Here is a 23466-nt window from a genome sequence, read left to right as displayed (position 1 = left end):
AGAACACCATCCTGACACCATTTTATGCAATGGGCCCTTTGCCAATGGGTTGTCTCTTCTCTCCCTCAGCCCGTGGCCATGGAATGCTCTTGCCTTTCCCCCTCTGCACAGGATGGGGGGATGCAGCCATCGAGACCCCTCCCAGTCCTCACATCACAATTCACACTCACAATGAGCGAGGCCCAAAAACAGCCAGGGAGGGAAGAAATTCACTCTGAGGGGGGAACTCCCTGGGGGCCACCTTTGAGCCCCTTCCTCATGTGGGTGTGATGGGCTGCCTGGTGCAGTGGCCTCCAGCGTGCAGCACTGCATTGGCCCCAGAAAGAAAATTCCTGTGTGTGTATGTTTGTATTTGAAGGCTTGTGGGCTGGAGTCACCTGCAATGAACTGAGGTGAAAGAGGAAAAGAACACAAAAAGGCCCTCACAGCAGAAAGGAGGCATGTAGCTGGTGGAGGATGTGGCTGCTCTCACAGGCACCATGGTAACACCACGGCTGCTGAGCTGCACTGAGCCCTGGCCATGTCTGGCCCTGGGGGGTCAGCAGGGGGGCTTGGGCTGGGGATCCACCTTGGGCTCACACCACAGGAGTGACTGTGTGTGCTGTGAGTTCCTGGGTACTGTCCCTGGGTCACTGCACCCCACAGTGATGCACTGGTTGTAGGACCATGGGATGGTGGGGATTGGGTATTCCCCACGTCAGCGGCTGCAGGCTGATGGCTTCCTCTGCTTTCTGACCTGCCTGGTGACCATTTCACCCAGCAACAAGCGCCTGACTGAGGCAGCAGAGACTCCTGCCCAGGCAAGCTGCTTTTCATCCCAGTACTGGTGGAGGAGCCCCCTCAGGAGAGGTGAAATCCCAAGGGGGGTGTGTGCCCTGAACACAGGACTGCTCCTGGCTCTGCCCCACTTGCAAATGCACCACAGCACCCAGGAGCTCAGAGAAGCCTTGTTCCCTGCTGGCCTTGTCCTGCCTGTTCCCAGAGGGCAGGGCTGCTCCCACCACCACAGGCTGCCTGCTGCCTTTCGTCAGGGCTCTGATGCACCTAATAATGAATTCCCAGCCCTTTGAGAAGGGATTATGTCTTCCAGAGACTAGAACAAAATATTATAAACTTAAAATAGCTGCTTCCTTATGGCATATGCCAACAAGCCCTACTGAATACTCAGTAGAGTGTAAATTTGCATCCATTTGCATACATATCCATAATTTCCACCTCACCCATCAGCCCTGCTCCATAAAGATGCACTGCCTGACATTGTGAGCGGATGATGGTGTTTGACACAGGCCAGAGCTAACGAGGCCCCTCAGTGCCACTGCCCCAACCCTCATCAGAGATGGGCTGGTGTGACTGTCCCCAGCCCTCAGCTCCTGCCTGCATCCCTCCCCAGGACCCTGGCATCAAATTTCCTTCTCCTTCTACCATGAGAAGACTTTCTCACCTCGAGGAATAACAGAATAAATCCCCAAAGGTCCAAGAGGGTTTCTTACCTATCAATCCAGGCACAGAGGGAAGGAGCAAGCTCCAGAAGCCTTCCTGAGGAGAGAATTGTTTAATCAGGACTGCACCTCACCAGCACCCAGTGGACAGGAGTGAGAGGAGGAATGGGGACCCTGAGCAGAGATCCCCAGCACTGAGCACACTCCTGGAAAGCAAAACAACCTTCCAGGCCCTGAAGGCTCTGGGTCATATTCTAAAATGTGTCTGAGCACTGAATTTTTGTCATGCATCCAGGAATGCTTCCTTCAACCTGCTGTGTGCCCTGGGGCAAACCCAGCACAGTGCTGGCTAAAGCATGGGGTGCTGAGCTAGACCCCAACTTCTCTGGATACCATCTGAGACCCAAATCTCAATGTTGAACTATCTAAAAAGAACTGACACCTGTAAAATACAGTTTAAAACCCAGAAGTAACACCAGGGAGGCCATGTCCATTTGACTGAGTCCCAGCAGTGAAGGTTTGCTATGGTTTCCTTCACTGCACAGACACTTTTATTCAGGTGAGATCTGCTTCTGGCTTGAATCCCACCAGGAGCAATGTGAGGGGCTGTGAGGGGCTGTGAGGGCTGGAGAGGTGGTGATATCCCCAAGGGAGTGGGGTCTGCCCCCAGCATGAGTCCACACCATCAGGTCTCCGTCTCGCTCGCATCGTACAGAGGGTTGAGGTAGAAGACCTGGAGATCTTTGGATGCCACTTCTCCAAGGTCAACATCTGGAGGCTCCTGCAACAGCAAGAGAGGAAAAACACGCAATGGGGAGAGAAGCAAAACCCTTGGGCAAAACCCACCCAGGGCTGAGTCCCTGCAGCAGCCAAGAGGTTGGTGACCTGAGGGAGAACAGGAATGTCCCACAAACCCCTCCTGGCCTGGGAAAGCAGGGCCCCCCTCAGGTAACCCCAAGAGGCTTTCAGGAGTGTCACAGCAGCCAGCAGCTCCTGCCCATGCCCCAAGCACCCCTGGCAGGGGGGACTCACCACGCTGAACACAGGGTTGTCAAAGCCTTTGTCACTGGCTGGTGCAGGGGGTGCCGGGTCCTCCATCCTCTCCCAGGGGTGCTGCGGGCGCAGGGCAGGCAACCTGAGGAGAGCTGGGCATCAGCATCCACACCCCTCCCAGCCCTGCAGCTCCCCCAGCTGAAACCCAGCCTCCTCCAGAGGTGGATGGGAAATTATACAGGGGCAAAATGTCAGGCTGTTATTGAAACGGGATATTTGTGCCCCTTCCCAGGGAAAAGCAGCTGGATCCAGTAGAAATCATTCAGCCTGGAGATCTGGGACCTGCATTCTGGAGGGAGGAGTTTGCAGAGGCAGACAACTCTAGCACAGGCTTCACTTTGGAGCAATCATTCCTTCCCAGTGGCCTAAATGAACTGCCACAGAGCTGAAACCTGTTCCCACTGTAATCTCAACAAGTATTAATTACTTTTATCATTACTTTTATCACATTATCATTTTCTCATCCTAATCACCATCACAACTTGTATTATTTTCTTCATTACTTTTATCCTAAGGGTCCCAGTCACTGAGCACTTCCCTGCAGTGGGTACCTGCTGCAGGTGGGCTCAGCAGCAGGTCCATGCACATCACCTCAGGAGCTCTGAGAGAGGCTCTGCCAGGCCCCTTTTGGTGGAAACAAGGGGGACCTGCAGCAGGAGTGGGACAGGCCCCGGGCTCACGTTCAGTTCTGTCTCCTGTAGCTACACAAAATTCCCTCCTGCTGCTTGACAGAGCTGGTTTCAAAGGCCTGTCCAGCATCCAAAGAAGCATCAGTGAAAGATAAATCATCAAGTAGCAATTCTGGGCCTGGGAGTTTTATTTAGAAATTAAATGAAGGCATGGGTTTACCGCTAGGAAATATCATGTCAGCACGTGTCGAGCAGCAGGGCAAGTGTTCCTGGCCAGGGCCACTGCTGCATGGTGACAAAATCCCAGTGGAGGAGGCAGGAGGGAACAAACAACCTGACTTGTGAGCCTGTGACACAGCAGCCCCAGCACCAGGGAGCTCAGCACCCCCTGGCAGACACAGATGCACTTTGCACATGCGAATTTAAGCAATTCCTGGCCCCTGGTTATCAAGTGTGTAAAGTCAACCCCACTTGCTCACAGCTGGATACCCTGCAAAACCCTCCACATGTGGAAGGTGCATGTGGGAGGAGCAGAGGTGGGTGCCCCAAGCACTTGCTGTGGGCACTGCTGGGATGCCCTAATCACTGCCAGACCCCATATCCAAGCTGTGAGGGAAAATGGTGATGGAGAAGGGGTATTTGTGACTAGCTCCCAGCTGTGGTGCAGTCAGGTGCACCCTCCAGCCCTCCCCTGGGACCTGCACTCTGTACTCCATGCTGTGTGAACGAGCAATGCACCAGAAGCTGAACTTGCTCTTGGAGGCTATCTGTCCCTTTAATGGTTATGAAGCAGTGGGACAAGTGTTTTGCATTATTTTGATGCATTTCTATTGAGCTCCTGGCAGGTTCAGTCCTCCCCTCCCCAGCAGGGCTGCAAACTAATGGTGCCAAGGAACAGGAGATGTCACCAGGCACCATGACTAGGCTGTGCAGAGCTCAGATGTCACCAGGCACCATGACTAGGCTGTGCAGAGCTCCAGCCAAGCAGCAGCAGCCCTGCTCCCACCCAAGCACACTGCACCCTGCCAAGACGCAGCTCCTCCTGGTCACGGAGGAGAATGAAGCAACAGCCCAAGAGTACAGAAGTGCTTTTCAGCCACCTCACCTCCCGAAAAACATGAGGAGCAAGGACAGGTTTTAAACTGACACAGGGCAGGTTTAGATTAGACATTGGGAACAAACTCTTCACTGTGAGGGTGGTGAGGCCCTGGCACAGGTTGCCCAGAGAAGCTGTGGATGCTCCATCCCTGGAAGTGTTCAAGGCCAGGCTGGCTGGGGCTCTCAGAAACCTGATCTAGTGGAAGGTGTTGCTGGCTATAGCAGGGGGTTGGAACTGGATGATCTTTGAGTCCTTCCAACCCAAACCATGTTGTGGTTCTGTGAACAGTAATGTTGGGGGTAGCAGGGTGCCAGGGCACACCCCTCTCCGTGGGAGCTCCAGCTGTACACTGGGTGACAGGCTGGAAGGACAGCCTGGGCTGGCAGCTGCTCCCAGGCAGAGGCAGCCTGAGTATCTGCTGCTGGCAGAAGCCCCATCCCTACCTCAGCTTTCCCTTTCTGTAGAGAAAGAGGATCCCTCCAAGGAACAGGAGACTGAAGAGCAGCCCCATGACTGTCCCTGCTGTGATCCTGCTCGCTGGGTGGCTCCCCACCTGCCCGCTGGCAGTGCTGCCAGTAGCCACTTCCATTTTGCCACTTGAAATGCCGAGAGCTTCACCTGGGAAGAAATAGGGATGAGGATTGTACAGGGCAACACATTCCCACACCCATGGCAGAGGGAGCCTTCAGCTGGGTCAGGTCTTGCCTGCCTGGCTGATTGCCCTTCCCTGGGAACAGGGATGGGATTCACAGGTGGATGGACTCAATGGGGACAAGCCCCTGTGGGTCTGCCACCCACACAATGACCACCAGGTCCCCTGGCTGTGACCTGTGTGCCCATCAGCATCTGCCAGCTTCCATTGTCTGCCTCCACGAGCAGCATTCTGGCTGCAGAGCAGCTCTGCAGACAGAGACCTGGGGGCCCTGGCAGGCACCCAGCTGGTTGTGGTCAGACATGGCATGGAAGCACACCGGTATCCCAGGCTGCAGGTGGAGGATTGCCAGCAGGGCAAGGGAGGTGACCCTTCCACTCTGCCCTGCCCTGGTGAGCACAGCTGGAGCACTGAGCCAGGCTCTTCTCAGCAGGTCCCAGTGACAGGGCAAGAGGCAACGGACAGATACTGAATATGGTACATTCCACTCAAATACCTATATTTATCTAAGTATTTATATATAAAAAACTGGTTTACTTCAAAGATGGTCAGTTGTGGAGACAGGCTGCAGAGAGATGCTGTCGAATCTCCCTCCTTAGAGACATTCAAACCCCACTGGCCATGTGGGCTGCTGGCAGGGAATACAAATCTCTGGCCAGCAGTGGGTCTGGCTGCTCCTGCAGGGGATATGCTGAGGAGGACAGGGGGTTACCGTGCTGTGCTACGTCCTGCATGATGTCTGCTGCCAGCTGCTCCGCAGCGGTGCCCGCCTGCGCTCCGGCTCTGTCATCAATCAGCACGATCTGGATGAGAGGAGCGGCGCCTCGGGACACGATGTCCAGGAAGGTCTGTGCTCTGTGCACCTTGGACATGGCCATCTGCACACCAGCGTATTTGGGCTTCCCAAAACACAAGGAGACACGTAAAGCCAGGGAGAGGGTAGGCACAAATGAGTCACATCTCCAGACAGCCACGATGGATGCAGCTGCAAGGCCCACCTGAACCTTCCTGTGAGCCCCACCACGGAGCTGCCATCCCTGTCATGGCAGTGCTGTTCCACTTCCCAAAGGACAGGCCTGTGTGTCCCCTCTCTCCCAAGCTGTGACCAGCACCCAGCACACAATGAGCCCCCAGGGAGGAGAGCATGCTGAGAAAGCAATTTCATGTATCACACCCGTTAAAAGCTGTATGAAGATGTGTGGCTGTAAGGAGGGCAGGCAGACAGCTTTCAGCTCTGGATCAATAGAGCAATACCCTGATATCGAACCTCCCAGTGCAACGCAGAGCACACCTTCTCCCACAGCAGCCCCTGGCAAAGAGGGATGTCATGTTGTGTCTGACAAGCAGCAGCATGAAGTGATGCTTTGTAGAGCATCTGAGAGCTGGCCAGTGCCAGGGAATGCCCTGCTGCAGGTTTGCACAATCCCAGCTGTGTGCGCTGAGCTCCTTGCTCTCCTCTGTTTTCCAGAGCAGCAAGCCCCCCTGCATCCTTCCCCATTGCAAGCCAGCAGCTCTTCCTGCCCTGAGCTCAGCAGATGGTGGGGCTGTGGTGGGGAACAAGGACCCAGCTCCCACAGCAAGCAGGCACATCCAAGAGGTCACACGGGGGGCATGGGCCCTGCAGGATGGCGGGGAGTGAGCTGCACCCCTGGCACTGCTGGGACCGCATGCCCCAGACAGTCCCACAGCCATCACGTCACCAGCAGATGTGGCCAGTGGCCTGTGGTTTCATTAGCCCCTCCCAGTCTGACAGGCTCAGTTACCTGGCTCAGCAACTCTTCGATCAATTTGTCCTGGTACTTCTGCAGGTCAAAATCAGGAGTGAACTCCAGGTTAATGGTGGCCCCTGCAGCCAGAAAGCAGACAGACAGACATCAAACTCACCACGTGTGGGCAGAGAGCAGCCACAGCAGCACAGCTCTGACTGCCACGATAGGCACCGGGGACCCTCTGGTACCCTGTGCAACTGCTCTGGCTGGGCTCAGGGACAAACCTCCCCATCCGGTCTTTTTGTCAGCTGGGTTTGATGAAAGGCTTTTGACTTTTTAACATATTCTGGAGAGAAGCTTTCCCTGGAAAGTTTTCTCATACTTATCCCTCTGGGAAGCTCTTCATGTCCCTGGTTTTGGGGCATGAGGCTGTGGTGCAGCTGCACTACCCTGGCTTTGGGGGGAAGGCTGAGATGAGGGAACACCTGTGCTCCCCACACCACTGCACTGCAGTCATGGAGACAAATATTTTCCTGGGGAAAAAATACAATTAAGCATTTGCTGAAATTTTTAAATTGTCCTAAAGACTGTAAGGGACTATGCTTTTAGGAGCACACTGGAGAAACATATGGTGGCATTTTAATGAATTTGGTATGACATACCAAATATTGGATGCCAAGTATCCAGGTACAGTTGTGCATGAAAAATTGCCCCTAGCAACATTTCATGCAGATTAATGGAGGAGCACCCATTGCAGAGAGAATGCTGTCAATCTGCATGCTTTTATTTTAAATGAAATTAAACAAGCTGGCTGTTGGGAAGCTGACATTACAGTGGAAAAGGTTGCATTTCCTTTGTGTGTTTTCAGCTGCATAAACTCAGCAGAGCCCTATTAGCTTGACGAGCTGTGACATCCTGACAGGATAAGCCAGAAGCAGGGACAAAGGGCTGCAACTCAGAACAAGCTCCCAAAAGTCAGGATCTCTTCAGAAAGACGTGCTGGAAGGTGACGCAATGTGATCTGCACATGGGACCCAGAGATGAGACCCTTGGCAGCAGTGATACAGCAAAACTCCAGCTTACAACCAGCAGCAAGCACTCCCTGCACCCAACTTCCCCCATGGAGCCAGGGGAAGCAGCCTGGGGCAGCTGGCATGGCAGGGAGGAGGAATAGGGCTGTGTTCCCCACTCACCACAGACCCCACAGCAGTGGCCAAGGGGCTGCAGAGGGCTCTGGCACGCTGGCTCTGGGCACTGCCTCCCTGGTGCCCTGAGCAGGGCTGCGCAGATGCGGGGGCCATCCTAAAGGAGAGCGAGGCAGCATCAGTCCTTGCCCCACAAACTGCACTGGAGCCCCCAAAATGGGAAAGGGAAGACTCACCAGGGTGTTCCCACAGGCACAGCCAGACTTATCAGGACAGCCAGTGCCTGTCACCTGGAGAGTGCCATTGCCATGAAACTGCAGTGGGGCAGAGGGGCCCCCCAGATACCCAGCCCAGGATGATGGGGTGTTCAGCTCCTGTGCAGGGAAGAGCAGCAAAGCAGGTGAGTATCCCAGCTCAGGTCCCAGTGCTGGCCCCAAGCACCCAGCTATGCTGCTGGGACACCTGGTGTCACATCTGATGGCCATCACTGGGGAGCCCCACTGCAGGCAGTGATGCAGCAGGAAAACCCTGACAATGCACCCAGTCCATCTTTCCCCCTGGCCCAACAGAAAAACTCTCTCAAACCTAAAACAACGACAACGAGATGGCTGGGCCTTTTCTTCTTTTGCTTTCCATCTTTCTGCTGGCTCAGAGAATTCAAGTTACCAGCTTTTCACTACTGGGAGGAAGGGTGCTGGGTCTGAGCTGCTTTCCTTCTATCTGGGAAGAATTTCTATGTGCTTGGCATTAGCAAAGGCTGAGCTGGACTAACCAGCCTCATCCTGCCAAGTCACCGGTGATTCCCTCACCCACTCTCTTCCACAGGAAGTGTCTCCATGCTCTGGCACAACGGGTAGATTTCTCAGGCCCCGGGGTGAAAATAGTCACCACAGAGCACAGAGTAGGCTGGCTACAAAGGGATAGAAAAGCTTATTTGGTCAGTTCATAAAAAGCACCTTCTCCTTCCATCTCATCGCTCAGCAGCAGCCCTGGCCCTGAGGGACAGCCAGCAGTGGTCCCTGGGTGGGATGACATGCTGTGGGGTAGTCAGAAGCATCAGCAGGACCAGCATCACTGGGAGCACCCAAGAGCATCCACCTCTGCATCCCTGGGGCTATGTGGGCCTGGCGTGAGTTCCACTGGGGTGCTGCCTTGTTCAGACTCGCCTGCACCCGCCTGGGCACCGACTGAGTCTATTACTCAAAAAGCAGCTACCTAATGCCTGGCCCCAAAATGGCAGATCCCAGCCAGCACAGCAGCAGAAATAATAAATAACTTATGAAACGCCTGCCGCATCTCCCACTCCTGGAAGGAGCCTGTGTTTACCGCTGCAGCGCCTGTGATCTTCTGCTCCTCTGACCAGGAGGGACAGGGCTCATGGGGAGCCTGATTCGGAGGCTGAGGCACAGCAGGCTGCCAGTGCTTCTATAATTATCCCTCCAATCAATTAAAGAGCAGTGCTGAAGCAAAGCTGGGAGATGATCACTGGGCCACAGGCCATGTTAAGGTCGGGGGCAGGAGGGAAGTGTCCCCAGAGGGTCCCTGAGCAGCACGGCTGCAGACACGTGCCTGGGAAGGGAGCGACCCCTGGGAGCCACAGAAGCTGCCATTTCCTGATGGTTTGACCCGTGCAGATTGGCCCTTTTTTAAACATTCATAGTGAGACAGCCTGCACTCCCACACTGCAGGGAGGGAGCCGATAACAAACTGGTTGATGCAAAAAGCCATGGAGGCCATCCACAGCAGCAGGAGCCCCGCGGGTGTGCCCATCTCCCTGCGCAGCGCTGCCCCCCCTCTCGGGGCTGTGCTGAGAAGGTGCCGAGCCAGTTTCTCCTCCTCCCCGCCTCACCTGGCCCATGACAGAGATGCTGCGGAGGTGAATCACGGGCTGCGATGAGTCGGTGTTTACCCGGAAGGAGGTTTCGGGCTGGAAGATAACATCATCGTGGTGGCACGGGACGCGCTCCTCGTGCACGGAGAAGATGGGCCCGCCGGGCCTGAGCTCCCCGCTGGGGAGGACATCCCGCCACAGCGTGGGGTCGAACCACGAGCGGTGCTCAGCGTCAGCAAACCTCACTGTTCCACCTGGAAAAGGGACAGAAAAGGCTGGGCATGACCACAACCCAAATCCAAAGCCCCAGCAGATGCACCTGGGTTGGTAAAACCTTCACCTGAAGTGAAGGATCTCACCCTGTGGGCAGGGAGCCCAGGGCTGGCCCTGGCGTCTCACTCATGGGCACCCACTGCAGGCCTTTCCCAGAGCTTGGCAAAGCTTCCCAGAACTCAGGGCTAGTTCCACATCTGCCTGCAGGCTTCCAGGCCCAGATCCCACAGGATATTTTTTCCCCATTTTTTAAAGCTCATCCTTAAGGAGGATGTTAAGGAGGAAAACATCTGCCTGAATGCTGAGTAACAGCTAAATCTGATAAAAATGGGTATGATAATTCATGTCCCAGTTTCCCAGCAGCCTGGCAGTCTGCAGAAATGTGACAGGCCCTATTCCCTGCAGCAGGTAACCCCAATGCCAATGCTCAATTTAACTATCAATTCTTTAACCATTAACTATCTCCCTGCTGGTTAGTCTTATCATGCAGTGCCCTGATTACTTCTCTCCCTTCCCAGCAGCTGAACCTTTACCAATTCAGCCAGCATGCAGGTACTTAGTGACTGAATTATTTGCATTCATTTTGAAATCATGCTTTAGAGAAGTCCATTTGTGAAAGTTGTCCCAGAAACACCAGCTGATTTCAGGGGAGCAGTGCATGGTCAGCAGGCAAAGCCCAGTGCCAAGCACAGATGCCAGAGCATCCCTGCTGGGAGGCAAACAGCCCCAAAACAAAAAAAAATTATTGGGGATGAAGGATTTCAGAGTGGCTCCAGACAGTCTTCAGATACAATCCTTCCTCTAGGGAGACTGATTTAGACTTTTGCTCTCTTTTTTCTCTTTTTAAATTTTTTTTTCCATTCAGAGTGCAGGCGCAGATGCTCTGCTTGAATACTTCCTTCCCTCTAGAGGAACTAAAAAGTTACTTGCCACTGAAATCATGGGGCAGCTCTTAAGCACCCAAAATACACCTCCCTAGAAAACAGCTTTCAGATAAAAGCAGGCAGTAATGACACAAAGCTGCTGTCTCAGCCATGGTCTGGGCTGGGGAGGGGAGGGGCAGGGAGGGGAGGATGCCTGTGTGGGGCCAAAGGCCAGCTTGTTGTGGTGGCCATGGTTTGAATCACCAGTGTGTAACTCCTAACTGGTTTTCTTTAGAAACACCATGGCAGAGAAAATAAGGGCTTTGATGTGGCTACATGCTTAATAGGCAGGGGAAAATACAAACAATATTTGCCTCTCTGCTACAACTTCAAAGGCTTCCCTACTATAATTACCTTTTAAGACGACAGGTGATCTAGGAGAAAAAAAAGATCTGATGTGAGGGAGGTCATCAAAGAAAAGGTAAGTATTGAAGAGGAGTGATTCACTTTGCCCTGAGGTAGGACCTTTGTAGAGGTATTTGGGCTGAATTTATATGACTCAGCCTGATGGGCACCTGGTTTGGGCACAGAATACCTGAGTCACAGCCTGGATCCCAGCTGCCATCGAAAGCTGTGAAGGCTGCACCAGTTGCCAGCAGGAACTCTCCGTTCAGGGGCAGGTACTAGATGAAGGATGCAGAGTGTTACTGTCCTGCTGCCAGCCACCCAGGCTTGTTACCAAATAACACTGCTAATTGTTAGGCTGCCTATTACACTCACAGTCTCCAAGGCACTTTACATTTATCAGGAGCTTCCCTTACCGTGCCCCATGAACATAGGAAATATCAGCTCCTGGTTTTATGGATGGGCATCCTGCAATGGGGAGAGGCAGTGTGATGTTATCCTCCATAACACAGAGGAGGAGGAGCAAGAACAGGAAAAAGCAAAATAAGCTCTTTGACAGTTTCTTCCTCTTCTCATACACACTTGCAGCAACTCAGTAATGGATTTATACATGGTTGGTGCACCAAGAAAAACCCAACCTTGCTCTGCAAGTGCCAGATGCCCCCTCACTTAACAGGTTCCCACCTCCATGGGCTGTGCTTGCCCCACAAAATATAAATCAGGGGCCCAGGCTGTGCTTGGTACAGTGTCAGGCAGTGAATTTGCACTGAGCACAAGCTAAGGGAAATGCACACTGGCATTTGGAGCAGCCTGCCATAGCCAGACTCTCTTCTTGTTGGGCAGCACATCACCAGCTGGTAGTCAGGGTCACAGCACTGACCTGGCTTCAGCCTGCAAGGTCCACCCATTGACAAACCTCAACAGGCACAGCTCTGTTATGGGAACCTTTCCAGCAAGAAACTGTGGCCACATGTGTCACCAGCCAGCACTGCTAACTCTGGGACAGGCCCTGACAAATGATCAACTCAGGCAACTCATCCACAGCAAACAGGTTATTCGGCCCAGCCCATCTTATTTTACATTTAGAAATTGCAGAGGTAAAGTCATGGTTTCTTCCAATATTTTAAGAGTCAGTGATGCTCAAGGCATCCTTCTCTAATTTGGTCTATCCAGTGTTTTGGCATCACTCCCAACAGCAGCTGAAAGCCCTCCAGGACTGAGTTATGCCAATGTACAGGGTCCTGTGCTCAGGCAGGAAAAGTTAAATAGGATTTTAAGATTTCATCTACTTAACTGGTCTTTAAATATGTATGTAGGTTAGAGAAAGCAAGAGTAATGACTGACTTCTGCATGGTGGCCATGACAGCTCTCTGTCCCTGGGCAGTCTTGCCTGAGGATGTTCAGTCCCACTCCGAGGCCACCATGGGGAAGTGATGGGGGAGGTGGACAAGGCAAAAAGCTTATCACCCCCAAACTGTAGGTGGGCTACGTTAAGAAGTTTAGCGCCTTGTTGGTGCAGTGCTTTGAAAGCCTTAGCCCTGGTGCCTGTCTCTTGGCTCAGGAACCATGAGAAGCCAGGATAGAGAGCAGAGGGTGGCTGTCACCAAGACGAGTCCCACAGTGCTCCTCTGCACCATCTGCTGTGGACCCAGCAATGCCACACATTGTGCTGGACAAGAGGGGATGACACTGGGAATAACTGAGGTTGGGGCAACATGCGCCCCAAGGGTGTGAACTCTCCCCCCAGCCAGAAAGAAGCCTTTGCCTATGGACGCTGCTCCATCAGACCACAGCTTGTGTCCTGCCATCAGGTTCTCTGAATTTCTATTACTTTTGAGTAAGGAAATTTGTCCAATACCAAAGCACTGAAAAAGGCTGAAAGGTCTGCCAGGATACAAAAGGCATCATGTCCTTTAGCTGCAGATGAAATAGCCATCAAAACACATCTGTTTTGAGGCTCAGGACTTGGCCTGCATTCAGCTGGGAGAGGGCAATGCTACCAGCTTCAACCACAAAATGCTGTACTTCAGTTCAAGTGCCCTGGCTTGTTTTCCTGTGAGCTCAGGCAGGAGTGGGCAATGGGACATTTTGGAGCAGTCAGCTGCCGCCCATGCTCAGGCCAGTGCCAGCAGCACTGCCAGCCCAGTCCCTTCTTCCATGCTGGCTGGGCCATTGCAGCCCCTGGGCACTCTCCCAGTTTGCAGGCTGTCCCCTGCTGTGCACAGCAGGGCCAGGCAGGAAGGGTGGCCATCTGAGCTGCTCAGCCTGGGGCTTTGGATGGGATGCAGCAGATCCTTTCACCAGCACAGGGTACCAGACCTTCACAGCAGTCAGCTCTGGGCACCCTGCATATGCTTGGGAGGGCAAGCAGGTCTGGATGGGCCAGCAGGACACAGCGCCAGTTCTACTCAAGAGGAGGGCTGGGAGAAATGTCTCACGCCAAATCTGTCTCGTGCCAAATCTGCCCCATGCCTGCAGCGCCTGTGCTCTGGAGACATTGGCCTCTGAGCTCTCTGGACAAGATGCAGCTTCTCCAACCAGCACAGGAAATCCTCCTCCACTGCTGAGGCCAAAATCCCAGGCTGGCTGGCCTTCCAGAGGAAGCTGCTCATGTGGGTGTCAGTGTGGCAGGGAAATGAGAGTGAGCACACACCATGCCCCTTCACACCCTGGGATTACCCAAACACTGCAAGCACCAGCCCTGGAATTAAAATGCGACACAACACGATGCAAGACAGGGGACAGAGTCACCTCATCTCCACAAACACGAAGTTCAGGAAGAGCTCTGTACTTCTGCTTCGCCACAGGAATGTCTGGGGCTGGGCCCTGCAGCTATGGCTCCCTGCCCACTGAGGCAGCCGTGCTGCACATCCACCACCAGCCCTGCCTGAGATTCTCACCACTGGGCAGCGTTTCAGGAGTGTCTCCATCATCCAGTGGGTCTTTGTAAATTGCCCTTTCTTTTTTCCTAACATAAGTTAAGCATCTCGGCTCACTGCAGAGGACAAATAGACACTCTGGTTGGGCAGTGGTTTTCTACCTTTGGGAATTTAGTATGGAAATTGCATGCAGGTTGGGCCACTTTCCAAGTACATTTTGAACTGAGCAATGACAGGTACCAGTGGACCAAAGCCAAAAAGCTGGAAGTTTCATCTGCTTTCCCTTCCTCCTGCCAACGTGTACTCCAGGGCCATTAATACAGTGAGTGTTTAGAGTCCCATTAGTCATTTTCCATCCCTGATACAGGTAAATCACTTATCTCCTCAGTTATCATTATCAAGTGTAATGACAACCAAAACACAGTCATCATTTTTCTTATCAAAGTCAGGGAAAAAGAAAAAAAAAACCAGAGCTAAGACCCCATGTGGCTCTTGGACCAGCCCCAGCACTACCAGAAGGAATCTGCTCCCCCAGTGCATAAGTGAAAAAGAAACTAACCTCCAAAATGTGAAATAAAAAATAGCAAAGTCCTGAGAGATGGCTTTCCAATCAGGTGGCCTCTGATTGGAACCAGTCTCTGGCACATCCTTGAGTCACAAGCATTGGGTTGAGATGACTGACAGGAGCACTGTGACTGGCATGTCACCATCATCAGACCAGGAAAAATGCAGCACTTGTGCTTTAACCTGGGTGAACAACACTTGTAACTGCAGCCAGGTCTTCTCCCAGCCTTGCTTTTATCTGCAACATCAATGCATTTGAATTCCTTGCTTGGATGAGATGGTGCCACATCCCCATCACTCAACACTAAGACTGCCTGGGCACACTGAGCTCCACAGTGCTGCACCCATGGCTACACCAGCAGGCAGGTCAGCAGCCAACAGCCCCCAGCTACGTCTCCTTGCCTGGCACCCAGGCCAGGAGCAGCTTTGGCCCTGGTGCTGCTGGCCCTCCATTGAAAAACATCTCTGGGATAGGATGCAGGTGGGCTATGGCTCCCACACAGACTGCTGTAACCCACCACAAGCAATAATGCACAAGGGAAATAATTTCCATTTCATCTTTCCCAGTACAGCCCTGCTGGGGCAGTGGCAGCAGCAGGCAGCCGGGGCAGCAGACAGGCGGGCCCTGCCCATGCTGCCCACAGGTGGGAACAGCAGGGATTTTCCCAGGGTCTGCTGGGGCTGGGGGTCTCAGTGCAGCTGGTGCCTGGGTGATATCCAGCTGTTGGCTGACACCCCAGAAAGGCACAGGGCCAGGATCACCCACAGGTGAATCCCTCAGACAACTCGGGAGCATTGCCAGGGGCTCACTTGCAGCCCAGCATTTCTTGGGTTCATTACTGAGGCTTCATTTATTCACCTTCTGGTCCAGGTGAAGCTTTCACCTGCTCCCTCAGGACAGTGTCCTTCCCCTCAGCCACACATGCCACCCTACACCCCCAGTTTGCTGCCAGAGCCAGCCTGCTCCTGCCAGGGCCCTCGATCCCACAGCAGCTAGTCCAGGTCCACAGTAAGGCAGAATGACCTTCTGCCACCCCAAGACCTATGTGTGAGGGTCCCTGCGGCTGGAGCAGCACCTTGCTGCCCAAAGACCTCCCTGCCCAGGCACACGGTCCCATGAGGAATGGGGCTTTACCTTCCCAAGGAAACCAGGCCAGAACTGCAGTCTGTTATCCCCATGCTTGCACAGGCTGGTGGAGCACGCCTGGGGCACAGAGGCTGGTGCTGCTGTCCATGGGCCCCACCAGTGGTGCTGGGGGATGCCCACAGCCCTGCTCTGACCCCAGCAATAGTTCACCCCTCTGCTTCTGACCCAGAGCAGGCAGGAGCACAGGCACAGGAGCAGTGTGCCAGGGGATATCATCATTTCAGTGTCATTCCCTGCAAGTTAACGAGGTGCTTGGCTGCTCTCCCTGCCCAGCAGCAGCAGCACAGCCGCGCTGTCATTAACGCCAGAGCCGGCTCCCCTGCTGGGGCTGCTCATCACGTTTCAGGTTGTGTTTCAGCACACGGGCTCCCCACAGCACCTGCCCAACCTGGCCTTGCCACAACATCCCCTGGCACAGGGGTGGCCTGACACATCAGGTTCCCAACACATCACGGTCCTGCCCGTCCCTACAGAGAAGCCACAGCTCCTGGCCATGCCACACGGGTGCTGCCTGGTACAGCCCCAGCCAAACCACCCCACAGGGCCCAGTGAAAGCTACGGGAGGATAAAAAACAACCAACCCAAAAAACCCACTAACTTGATTGCAGATGGCCAGTACAGACTTCTAGCTGAACAGGTCCTGACAGTGTACAAAAATCAGGTGTCACAGGGATATGGGAAGCCCCTTGGGTAGCTGAAGACATTGAGCTCTGGATGCAGAAGACACAAGAGAGGCTTAAAGCCATTTGCCAAATCTATTTCAGATTAGTTAAGCTTCTTTTCCTGAACTTTCTCCTACAGACAAGGTCAGAGAAAGCCAGGAAGAGGCTTGAGGTGTGTGCAGAGGGGCCATGCCCAGCAGAGAAGGGATGGCAGACGGTCCATGGAGCAGCTTCCCAGCCAGACAGGCTCCAGCATCCGCTACAGTCCAGGATGCTGGCAAGCTGCTCTGCTCATCAGACTTTAGTAACTCCTCCTGCTGGAAACCAGCCTGAAATGAGCAAATAGACTCAGGGAGATGAGTGTAAATGGTTGCTTTACCAAACTCCTCTCCTGCATGCACCTTCATTGTAAACACTGACACAGAAAAGACCGCAGGATTCCATCTTGAAATTATGTGCTGGCACACACTCCCCTGAAATTTTTTATCTTCATCTTAGGGGAAGGAAAAATAATCCCTTTTCTGGTTGTCTCATTACCCCGCTGTCTGGGAAGAGGTAGGGGAGGGAGCACCGGTGCCTGGGACTAGCGCGAACTGTGGCAATTCATTAGAGCCGGTGCCCCTGGAGAGCAATTGGCATTTCAAGATCAATCTCTGCCAGGAACCGAGCGGGAGCATCCTGCAGCAATGCCGAGTACATTCTGCTCTCACAATTAGGCAGCTAAAAATATAAGGCTGGGGGAGGTGTCCCTGGTCAGACCCCAGTGCCACTCCAAACCCTTGCCCAGCCTTGCAGCCCCTCGTGGGGCTGGCAGGGAGGGGGTACGGACAGATGCCATCCCACAGCAGAGCTCGGGGATGGGGCAGAGCTGGAAAGGTGATGTCAGGGCTGCTGAGTAACCCCAGCCTGGATCCTGATCCTGGGGCTGAGCAAGGCTGCTCTGCCCATGTGAATAAACCCGACTCCTGCCACCCTGAAAATAGAAGCAGCAGCATCCATCCCTGGCCCACATGTTGGTGCTGGCCAGCTCAGGCACAAACTGCACCAGGGCTGGTGTTACTGGGGCAAACACCAGGCTCACTGCTGCAGCCATGCCCTGGCCTGGCTCCCTTTGGAAGCACAGACATAGCCAGAGGGTCCACTCCCTCTCAGGAGTCTTTCTCTCCCATCAGGCGACAAACAAAGCCAAATTCTGCCTTGCCCTGGAGCACCCATGCCAGGCATCATCACCTCCATTTCCATCTTTTCTGCACATTTAGTCTCAGGCACCTCCAAAAGCTGGCTAAATACTGATCTGCATCTTTAGGCAGCTAAACACCATAGAAAATCCAGCCTAATCACAATGGTTGTGCATCAAAGCCACTTACGCTTTAAGCTGGATTTGGATTTAATGTGTGACTGAATTAGGGATCCATCTGAAACTTCAAATAACTGCTGAGCTGGGTGCTCAGTGGGTGAGCTCTGAGCAGGGAGGCAAGCTCTGTGCCCCAACAGCCTCCTCCCAAGAAAGCATGTCCCAGCACTTGGCCGGTGCCCACATGGGATGGATGGGGAGGGGAGCTGGAGAGCTCACCAGACAGAAGTGAGCTTTCACATAAATGTCCAGGAGAGGAGTGATGGTGACACACGAGGACTGCGTGGCACTACACTCAGCTGGGGAGTTGGGATGGGAGATCTCATGCTGTCCCTCCACCACCAGCACCAAGCATCCTCCCCTACACGTACCACAGCAGGCACTTATCTTCATGAAAGTCACTGAGAGCCTAATCCCTCCTCAGCCATGAATTTCCTTCTATGGTACTATAGCAAACAACATTCTGCTTTTTTTTTTTTTTTTTGGCCAAAGGCTGTATAGCATCTCCATGGTGACTCTAAAGCTTAATGCATTCTTGCTGATTTAAGTGATTAATGCTCCAGCGCGCGTGGCTGGCAGCCGAACAGGTGCAGCCCAGCCTCCCTGCAAAAATCCTCATGACCAATTCATTTTCTAACCAGCTGGTTGCCAAATTTCATGCCATTTGCATGAGTGGCAGCCTGGCTCAGGTGGTGGGTTTCATTCCTTTTTCATCCCTAACCTTGGCAGTCCCTGTGTCACCTGGTGACAGCAGAGCGTGGCAGTGAACAGGAGGGAAGTGCCTGAGCTGAAATTACAAAGAGATATTAACCACCTCACTAAGAGACATGCTGGGACAGTTCACAGGGAATGGCTGGGGCAGTGATGCTCAGAAGGAAGGTGTGAGCTGCAGTACAGGTTATAGGCAGGGCTGGCTGCTCACCTGCAGTGCAATTCAGTGCAGCAGGAGGATGGTGCCCTCACAGCCCATGTGATGCTTCATTCTCTCATGGATCTCCCCAGCAGTCCTCCCCATCCACACAGCAGTGGGACTACAAAGTTCACTGTAACCCTGGAGCCTGTGCAGCTGCCTGCCAGCAGCAGGGGCCCAGAGAAACCCCAAGGCAGTAGAGGGCCCCCAGGTGCTCCCACCAGCACTCTGGATCCTTTGACAGGGACGAGCCAGGGGTCACTGGGGCATCGACCCATCCCTCAGTGGCAACAGGAGCCATCCTCCCAAGCAGGGGGCAGGGCCATGGGTGTTGATTTGTGTTGTGCAAAGGTTGTGTGGATCTCCCTCTCCCCAGGCTGCTCAGCACTGCTCTCCAGCTTGGCTGCAGGAGGCTCAGCCGTAATGACTGACGCTGCTCTGCAATTATGCACTTTGCAGGCCTCTGATGAAAGTACTTTAGAAATATTATACATTCATCTGTAAGTAAAATAAAATCTACTGGAGTGGTATTTTGCTCTTTTCTTCTCTGGGTAAATTCCACATCATTTATTACATTATATTTGTACGTATTTCCCCAGTACATTCTTTCCTTCAAAAATTCATATTTAAAATGCCATATAAATAAAGTATCTTTTCCAAATATTTGTAGAGGGATTAAACGTGGCACATGGCGTTATCAAAGCATCAAAACTATTAGTGGCATAGACAGCCTGAAAAAATTACACCACATAAATTTCAAGGGCTTCTTCAAATTTAATGGCCAATAAAAGAGCAAAGCTGCCCTAAAACCAAGAGAGGAATCTCATCCACCAGCTCATCAGGTCTGGAGGAGGAGGTTTTCCAAACAAGATCCAGCCCATCTCTTCCTGATCCAGCACTGAGAGAGGGCTCACTGGTGACCCATCCCCCACTGGCAGGGTGGGACAATGAGTTTTTGCTTTTCCCTTTAATTCTTCCCTGTTAAATTTTACCCTCCAAGCCACAGAGATTGAGGGCCCATGTTTCCATGGGTGCCTGTCAGCCTGCTCTGGGGCAGAGTTCGTCATGTGCAGCAAAACCAGGTTACTCAGAAACCCCCTGTGAGTTGAGCCCCCTCCAATCTTATATCACTCAACACACACATTTCAGCAGGGTGTCATGCCCATCCCGCCACAGCTAGACTGATCATACCACAAAAAAATACAAAACCCAATGGCACTTGAAAGAAAATTTCTCAAGCAACATTTTGGGATTTCCCAGAACAGTTTGTTTTCATTTCAAGGTATTTTCATGTCAGCTTCACTTAGCTTCTGCCCAGGGCTAGTGCCTGCTCTGTCAGCAATGCTGTGGGTTGGTGCTCCTCAGCCAAATACTGCTAAGCTCTCCATCACATAGAGGGGGTTTTATCCCTCCTTTGAGAAGAAAAAATCAATTTCTTTAAAATGAAATTGGATTTTGCTGTACTCTCATTTCCCGCAAATAAAAAAAACAAACAACAAACAAACAACAAAACAAAACCAACCAACCAAAACAAGCAGAAATGGGCTTTTTGGTTCCATGGTACAGAGAAACCCAGGCTACTGTAGGACTGCTGTTCCTTTCCCCAGCTGAGACATCCTTGGTCTGGCTGGACCATGGAGGAAAGTGTCAAAGTCCATGGAATGGCTTTAAACTGAGAGAGGACAGTAGGACATTAGATATTAGGAAGAAATTCTTTACTTGTGAGGGTGATGAGACACTGGCACAGGTTGCCCAGAGAAGCTGTGGATGCCCCATCCCTGGAAGTGTTCAGGGCTGGCTTGGACAGGACTTTGAGCAACCTGGTCTGCTGGAAGTTGTCCCTGTACGTGGCAGGGGGTTGGGACTGATCACCTTTACGGTCCCTTCCAAGCCAAACCATTTTATGATTCTGTGGAGAGGGGGACAGGGGAACATGCCACCAGGCAGAGCTCCAGAGCTGGCCCTGCCCTTGCCCACCCTCGTGCACCTCTGCCCTCCATGCCTTACCATGTCTGTCAGCGCGTGGGGAGACCCGACGAAGACTGAGACAACCTGCAAGAAAAGCAAGAATAAAGTGTGCTTTGCCCTGGTAGGTAAAGGGGCTTTTTCCAATGCCTGATGGTGTTTTGTGAAAACAAAAATAAATTTAAAATGTCTATACCTTGTCCTTCTCAAAGTGAACCACATCCCTGGCACAGGGGACTCTGCCTTTATCCCAGTTGGAGGCGGTTTCGAAATTGGTGTTGGGGATCCACTGCTTGTACACGGCAGCGGTGGCAGCTGGGAGGGAACAGAAAAACCAACCAGTTCAACCCAGTCCATGAGAGGCACTGGGAGCCTGCTCTGGGATGTGCTTTAGGATGGCTTGGCATTTATAGGTCAGATTTGGGGATTTTCTACCCAAGAGCAGCTCCTGTGCTGTTCCAGCTGAGCAGTCACAGCCCTTCTCTACAGGGGGGATTTTTTTTTGGTTGGGTGATGGTTTTAGCCACCCAGACAGTAAGAGAAGCAAGGGACAAACGGTCAGCAAGCAGACAGAAGGCAGGGAAGTGTCCTGCAGGCAAAAGGTAAGAATAACATCCACCTGGTAGTTAAGCAATCCTTGCAGGTGGTTCAGTTATCACTCAGACTAATTAAACAAGTAAAGATTCTTCAGCCTTTGTTTTCCAGAAGGTACAGAGTGGGCATGCAGAGCTGTGATACCACTAAGACAGGGCAAGAGAAGAAAGGGCATTTGCTGTGGGACATGTAGCACAAGTACAGGCTGGTTTCATGTGTTTGGAGCTGGAGAGGGAGGATTCAGTGATGTACTTCAGCCTGAGACATAAACATGTTGGGAAACAGGATTCTTCCCCTTGGGGTTTCCTGGGACAGTGGCAGTCCTGCCCTTGGGGCCCCACAGGGATGATCCTGCTGGGCAGGGACAAGATATGGCAGATGGGGGTTTCACTCTGACCTCTCTGTTTGCACAAGCACAGCAGAGCAGCCTCCCAACCTGACATTGCCCAGGCTTGGCTGGGGGTTGCATGTTCAGCTGAAGATGAATGAATCTCCAGCAGCCTGAATTAAATGGCTTCAGGCAAGTGAGTATGAGACACAGAAGAGAAAATACCAAAAAAAAAAAAACCCCTACTTTTGTAATTTTAATGGATCGTCCTTTCTGTAGGAGAAAGACCCACAAAATTACAAAGTACGTAGAAAGCCCGTGGTGGAAGGGCTGGAGCACTGCAGAGGGAACGCGGGCCCAGCCGGGGCGGGAGGGGCTCTCAATTGACTGCAGCGCTGCACAAAGCCCGGGCCCGGCTCCTCCGAGCGATGGGTGCGATGTGCCTGCAGAGGCTCTATCAGCACACAGGGATCACCGTGAGGTGCAATTTGCGCTGTTTTACCCTGCCAGGGGCTCTGCCGAGACCGCTGGCTGTAGTAGCCGTCTCCAGATGAACAGGAAACGATGTATTTTTAACCAGAATGAAAGTCCTGGAGCCCAGGTGCGACCGCGGAGGGGCTCCTGCCTCACGCCGGGCTGCGGATGCCCGAGGGAGCCCTCAGGCAGAGCGAACACACCCATGCCGTGTCCTCTGTAAAACCCTCCGAGAGGGAAAAAAACACTACCGGTGGTAAGAACTGCAGCCAAGCAGCTGCTCGCAGTGTTGTGGCCACAAACACCTTCCTAGCTCAGAGCAGAAAAGAGATTAAGAAAGAAAAAAAAAAAACCCAGACAGCAATGGCAAGTAGTTCCGTCCTTGCTGCGGTTGCCTCGCGGCCCTGCCGCCGGGAAGCTGGGGAATGGAGAGACCGGAGCTACAGCCGAAAGGCTCGGCCAGCCCCATGGCACAAAGCCTCAGGTCCCGTAGGCCGAGCGGGCTCACAGCGGGCCTACCCAGGACACGGCTCCTCCGGCCGCAGGTTAATCCCTTTGCCCCCTGCATTCCTGCACCCTCCCCAGCCCTGGAAGTATCAGTGTGCTATTTAATCGGCCCTGTCTCCCGGGAAGCGCAGTCCTTGAACACCAAAGCTACATGCATATTCAATAGGGAGCGTGTCCTGCAGCGCAGCGCTGCTGACTTCAAATGAGAGGCTCAGCAGGCTCCGCACGGCTGTCCCAGCCTCGGTGCCTGCCTGCCTTCCCCGTGTCCGGCTGGAAATGCCTTCTCCAGGGCTGCCTGTCAGCTACGCTGGGAGTGACAGAGCCTGCAGCTCTGCTCCAGGGCTGCTGGAGCACAGGCGAAACGCGGAGCTCGCCCAGCGGTCACCCCTGCTCGCCACGGCGGCCGGGCCCTGGCCGTACTCACCCAGGAGCTGCAGGATGCCCAGCAGGGAGAGCAGGCACTTCATCCCGCAGCCGGCTGCCAGCCCTCGGCTCCGCGATCCCTGCCCCGCTGGACCTTGCACCTTCCCGCGCACGTGATGGGCTCAGCCCGGGGAGGCTGCAGGGAGCGGGGAGTTCGCCACAATGGGAGGCAGGCTTCCCCCAGCACGAACACAGCCTTGCTCTGTCCCAGAAGCTCAGCTCCGTTCCCAGTCTCCCTGTTTCCTTGGAACCCGTTGGGAATCGAAGAGAGCCACTGAGGAAGCAGTTGGGGAGGCAGGAGTGGGGATCCCCCAGCTTGGCTCACCAGACCTCGCCCCACGCTCCCCACACCCTTCCAGGTCCAGCTGGAGAGTGTCGGGATGAACACGCTGCATGCACATCCCACGCCACTGTCCCCTGCTGAACAGCGGCTACCTCCTAATTACTAATAATGGCTTCCGTGTATTTTCAATTAGCTCTCTTGGAAGGGAGCAGCTCCCAGCCACGACTCGTAATTGTACTTTGGCCACCAGCTGATTTGATCATTAGCCGGCAGCGCCA

At 53.4% G+C, this 23466-nt stretch overlaps 1 protein-coding gene across 1 annotated transcript; it reads right to left on the bottom strand.

Moving 5' to 3' along the window:
- Positions 1-2047: 2047 nt before the first annotated feature.
- Positions 2048-23075, bottom strand: AMN (amnion associated transmembrane protein). Its single transcript, XM_030950006.1, has 12 exons — positions 22907-23075; positions 20776-20894; positions 20622-20666; positions 11289-11376; positions 9576-9811; positions 7963-8100; positions 7775-7883; positions 6636-6718; positions 5585-5771; positions 4664-4838; positions 2472-2574; positions 2048-2220 (listed from the first exon to the last, which is right to left on the bottom strand). Exons 1-12 carry the CDS (start codon positions 22947-22949, stop codon positions 2125-2127), a joined length of 1422 nt encoding a protein of 473 aa, XP_030805866.1. The 5' UTR covers positions 22950-23075; the 3' UTR covers positions 2048-2124.
- Between the last annotated feature and the right edge of the window lie 391 nt (positions 23076-23466).

This window comes from Camarhynchus parvulus, chromosome 5 (genome assembly GCF_901933205.1).
Source record: "Camarhynchus parvulus chromosome 5, STF_HiC, whole genome shotgun sequence".
Lineage (NCBI taxonomy): Eukaryota > Metazoa > Chordata > Aves > Passeriformes > Thraupidae > Camarhynchus > Camarhynchus parvulus.
Note: the sequence above shows the minus strand (reverse complement) of the source record. Positions and strands in the feature narration are given on the sequence as shown.

Excerpts from the sequence above, each read along its gene's own strand:
- AMN (XM_030950006.1), bottom strand. The coding sequence starts at position 22,949 with ATGAAGTGCCTGCTCTCCCTGCTGGGCATCCTGCAGCTCCTGG. Across the intron at positions 4,839-5,584 it reads GCAGGACGTAGCACAGCACG|GTGAAGCTCTCGGCATTTCA; the intron begins GTAACCCCCTGT and ends ATTTCTTCCCAG. Across the intron at positions 2,221-2,471 it reads ACAACCCTGTGTTCAGCGTG|GAGCCTCCAGATGTTGACCT; the intron begins GTGAGTCCCCCC and ends TTGCTGTTGCAG.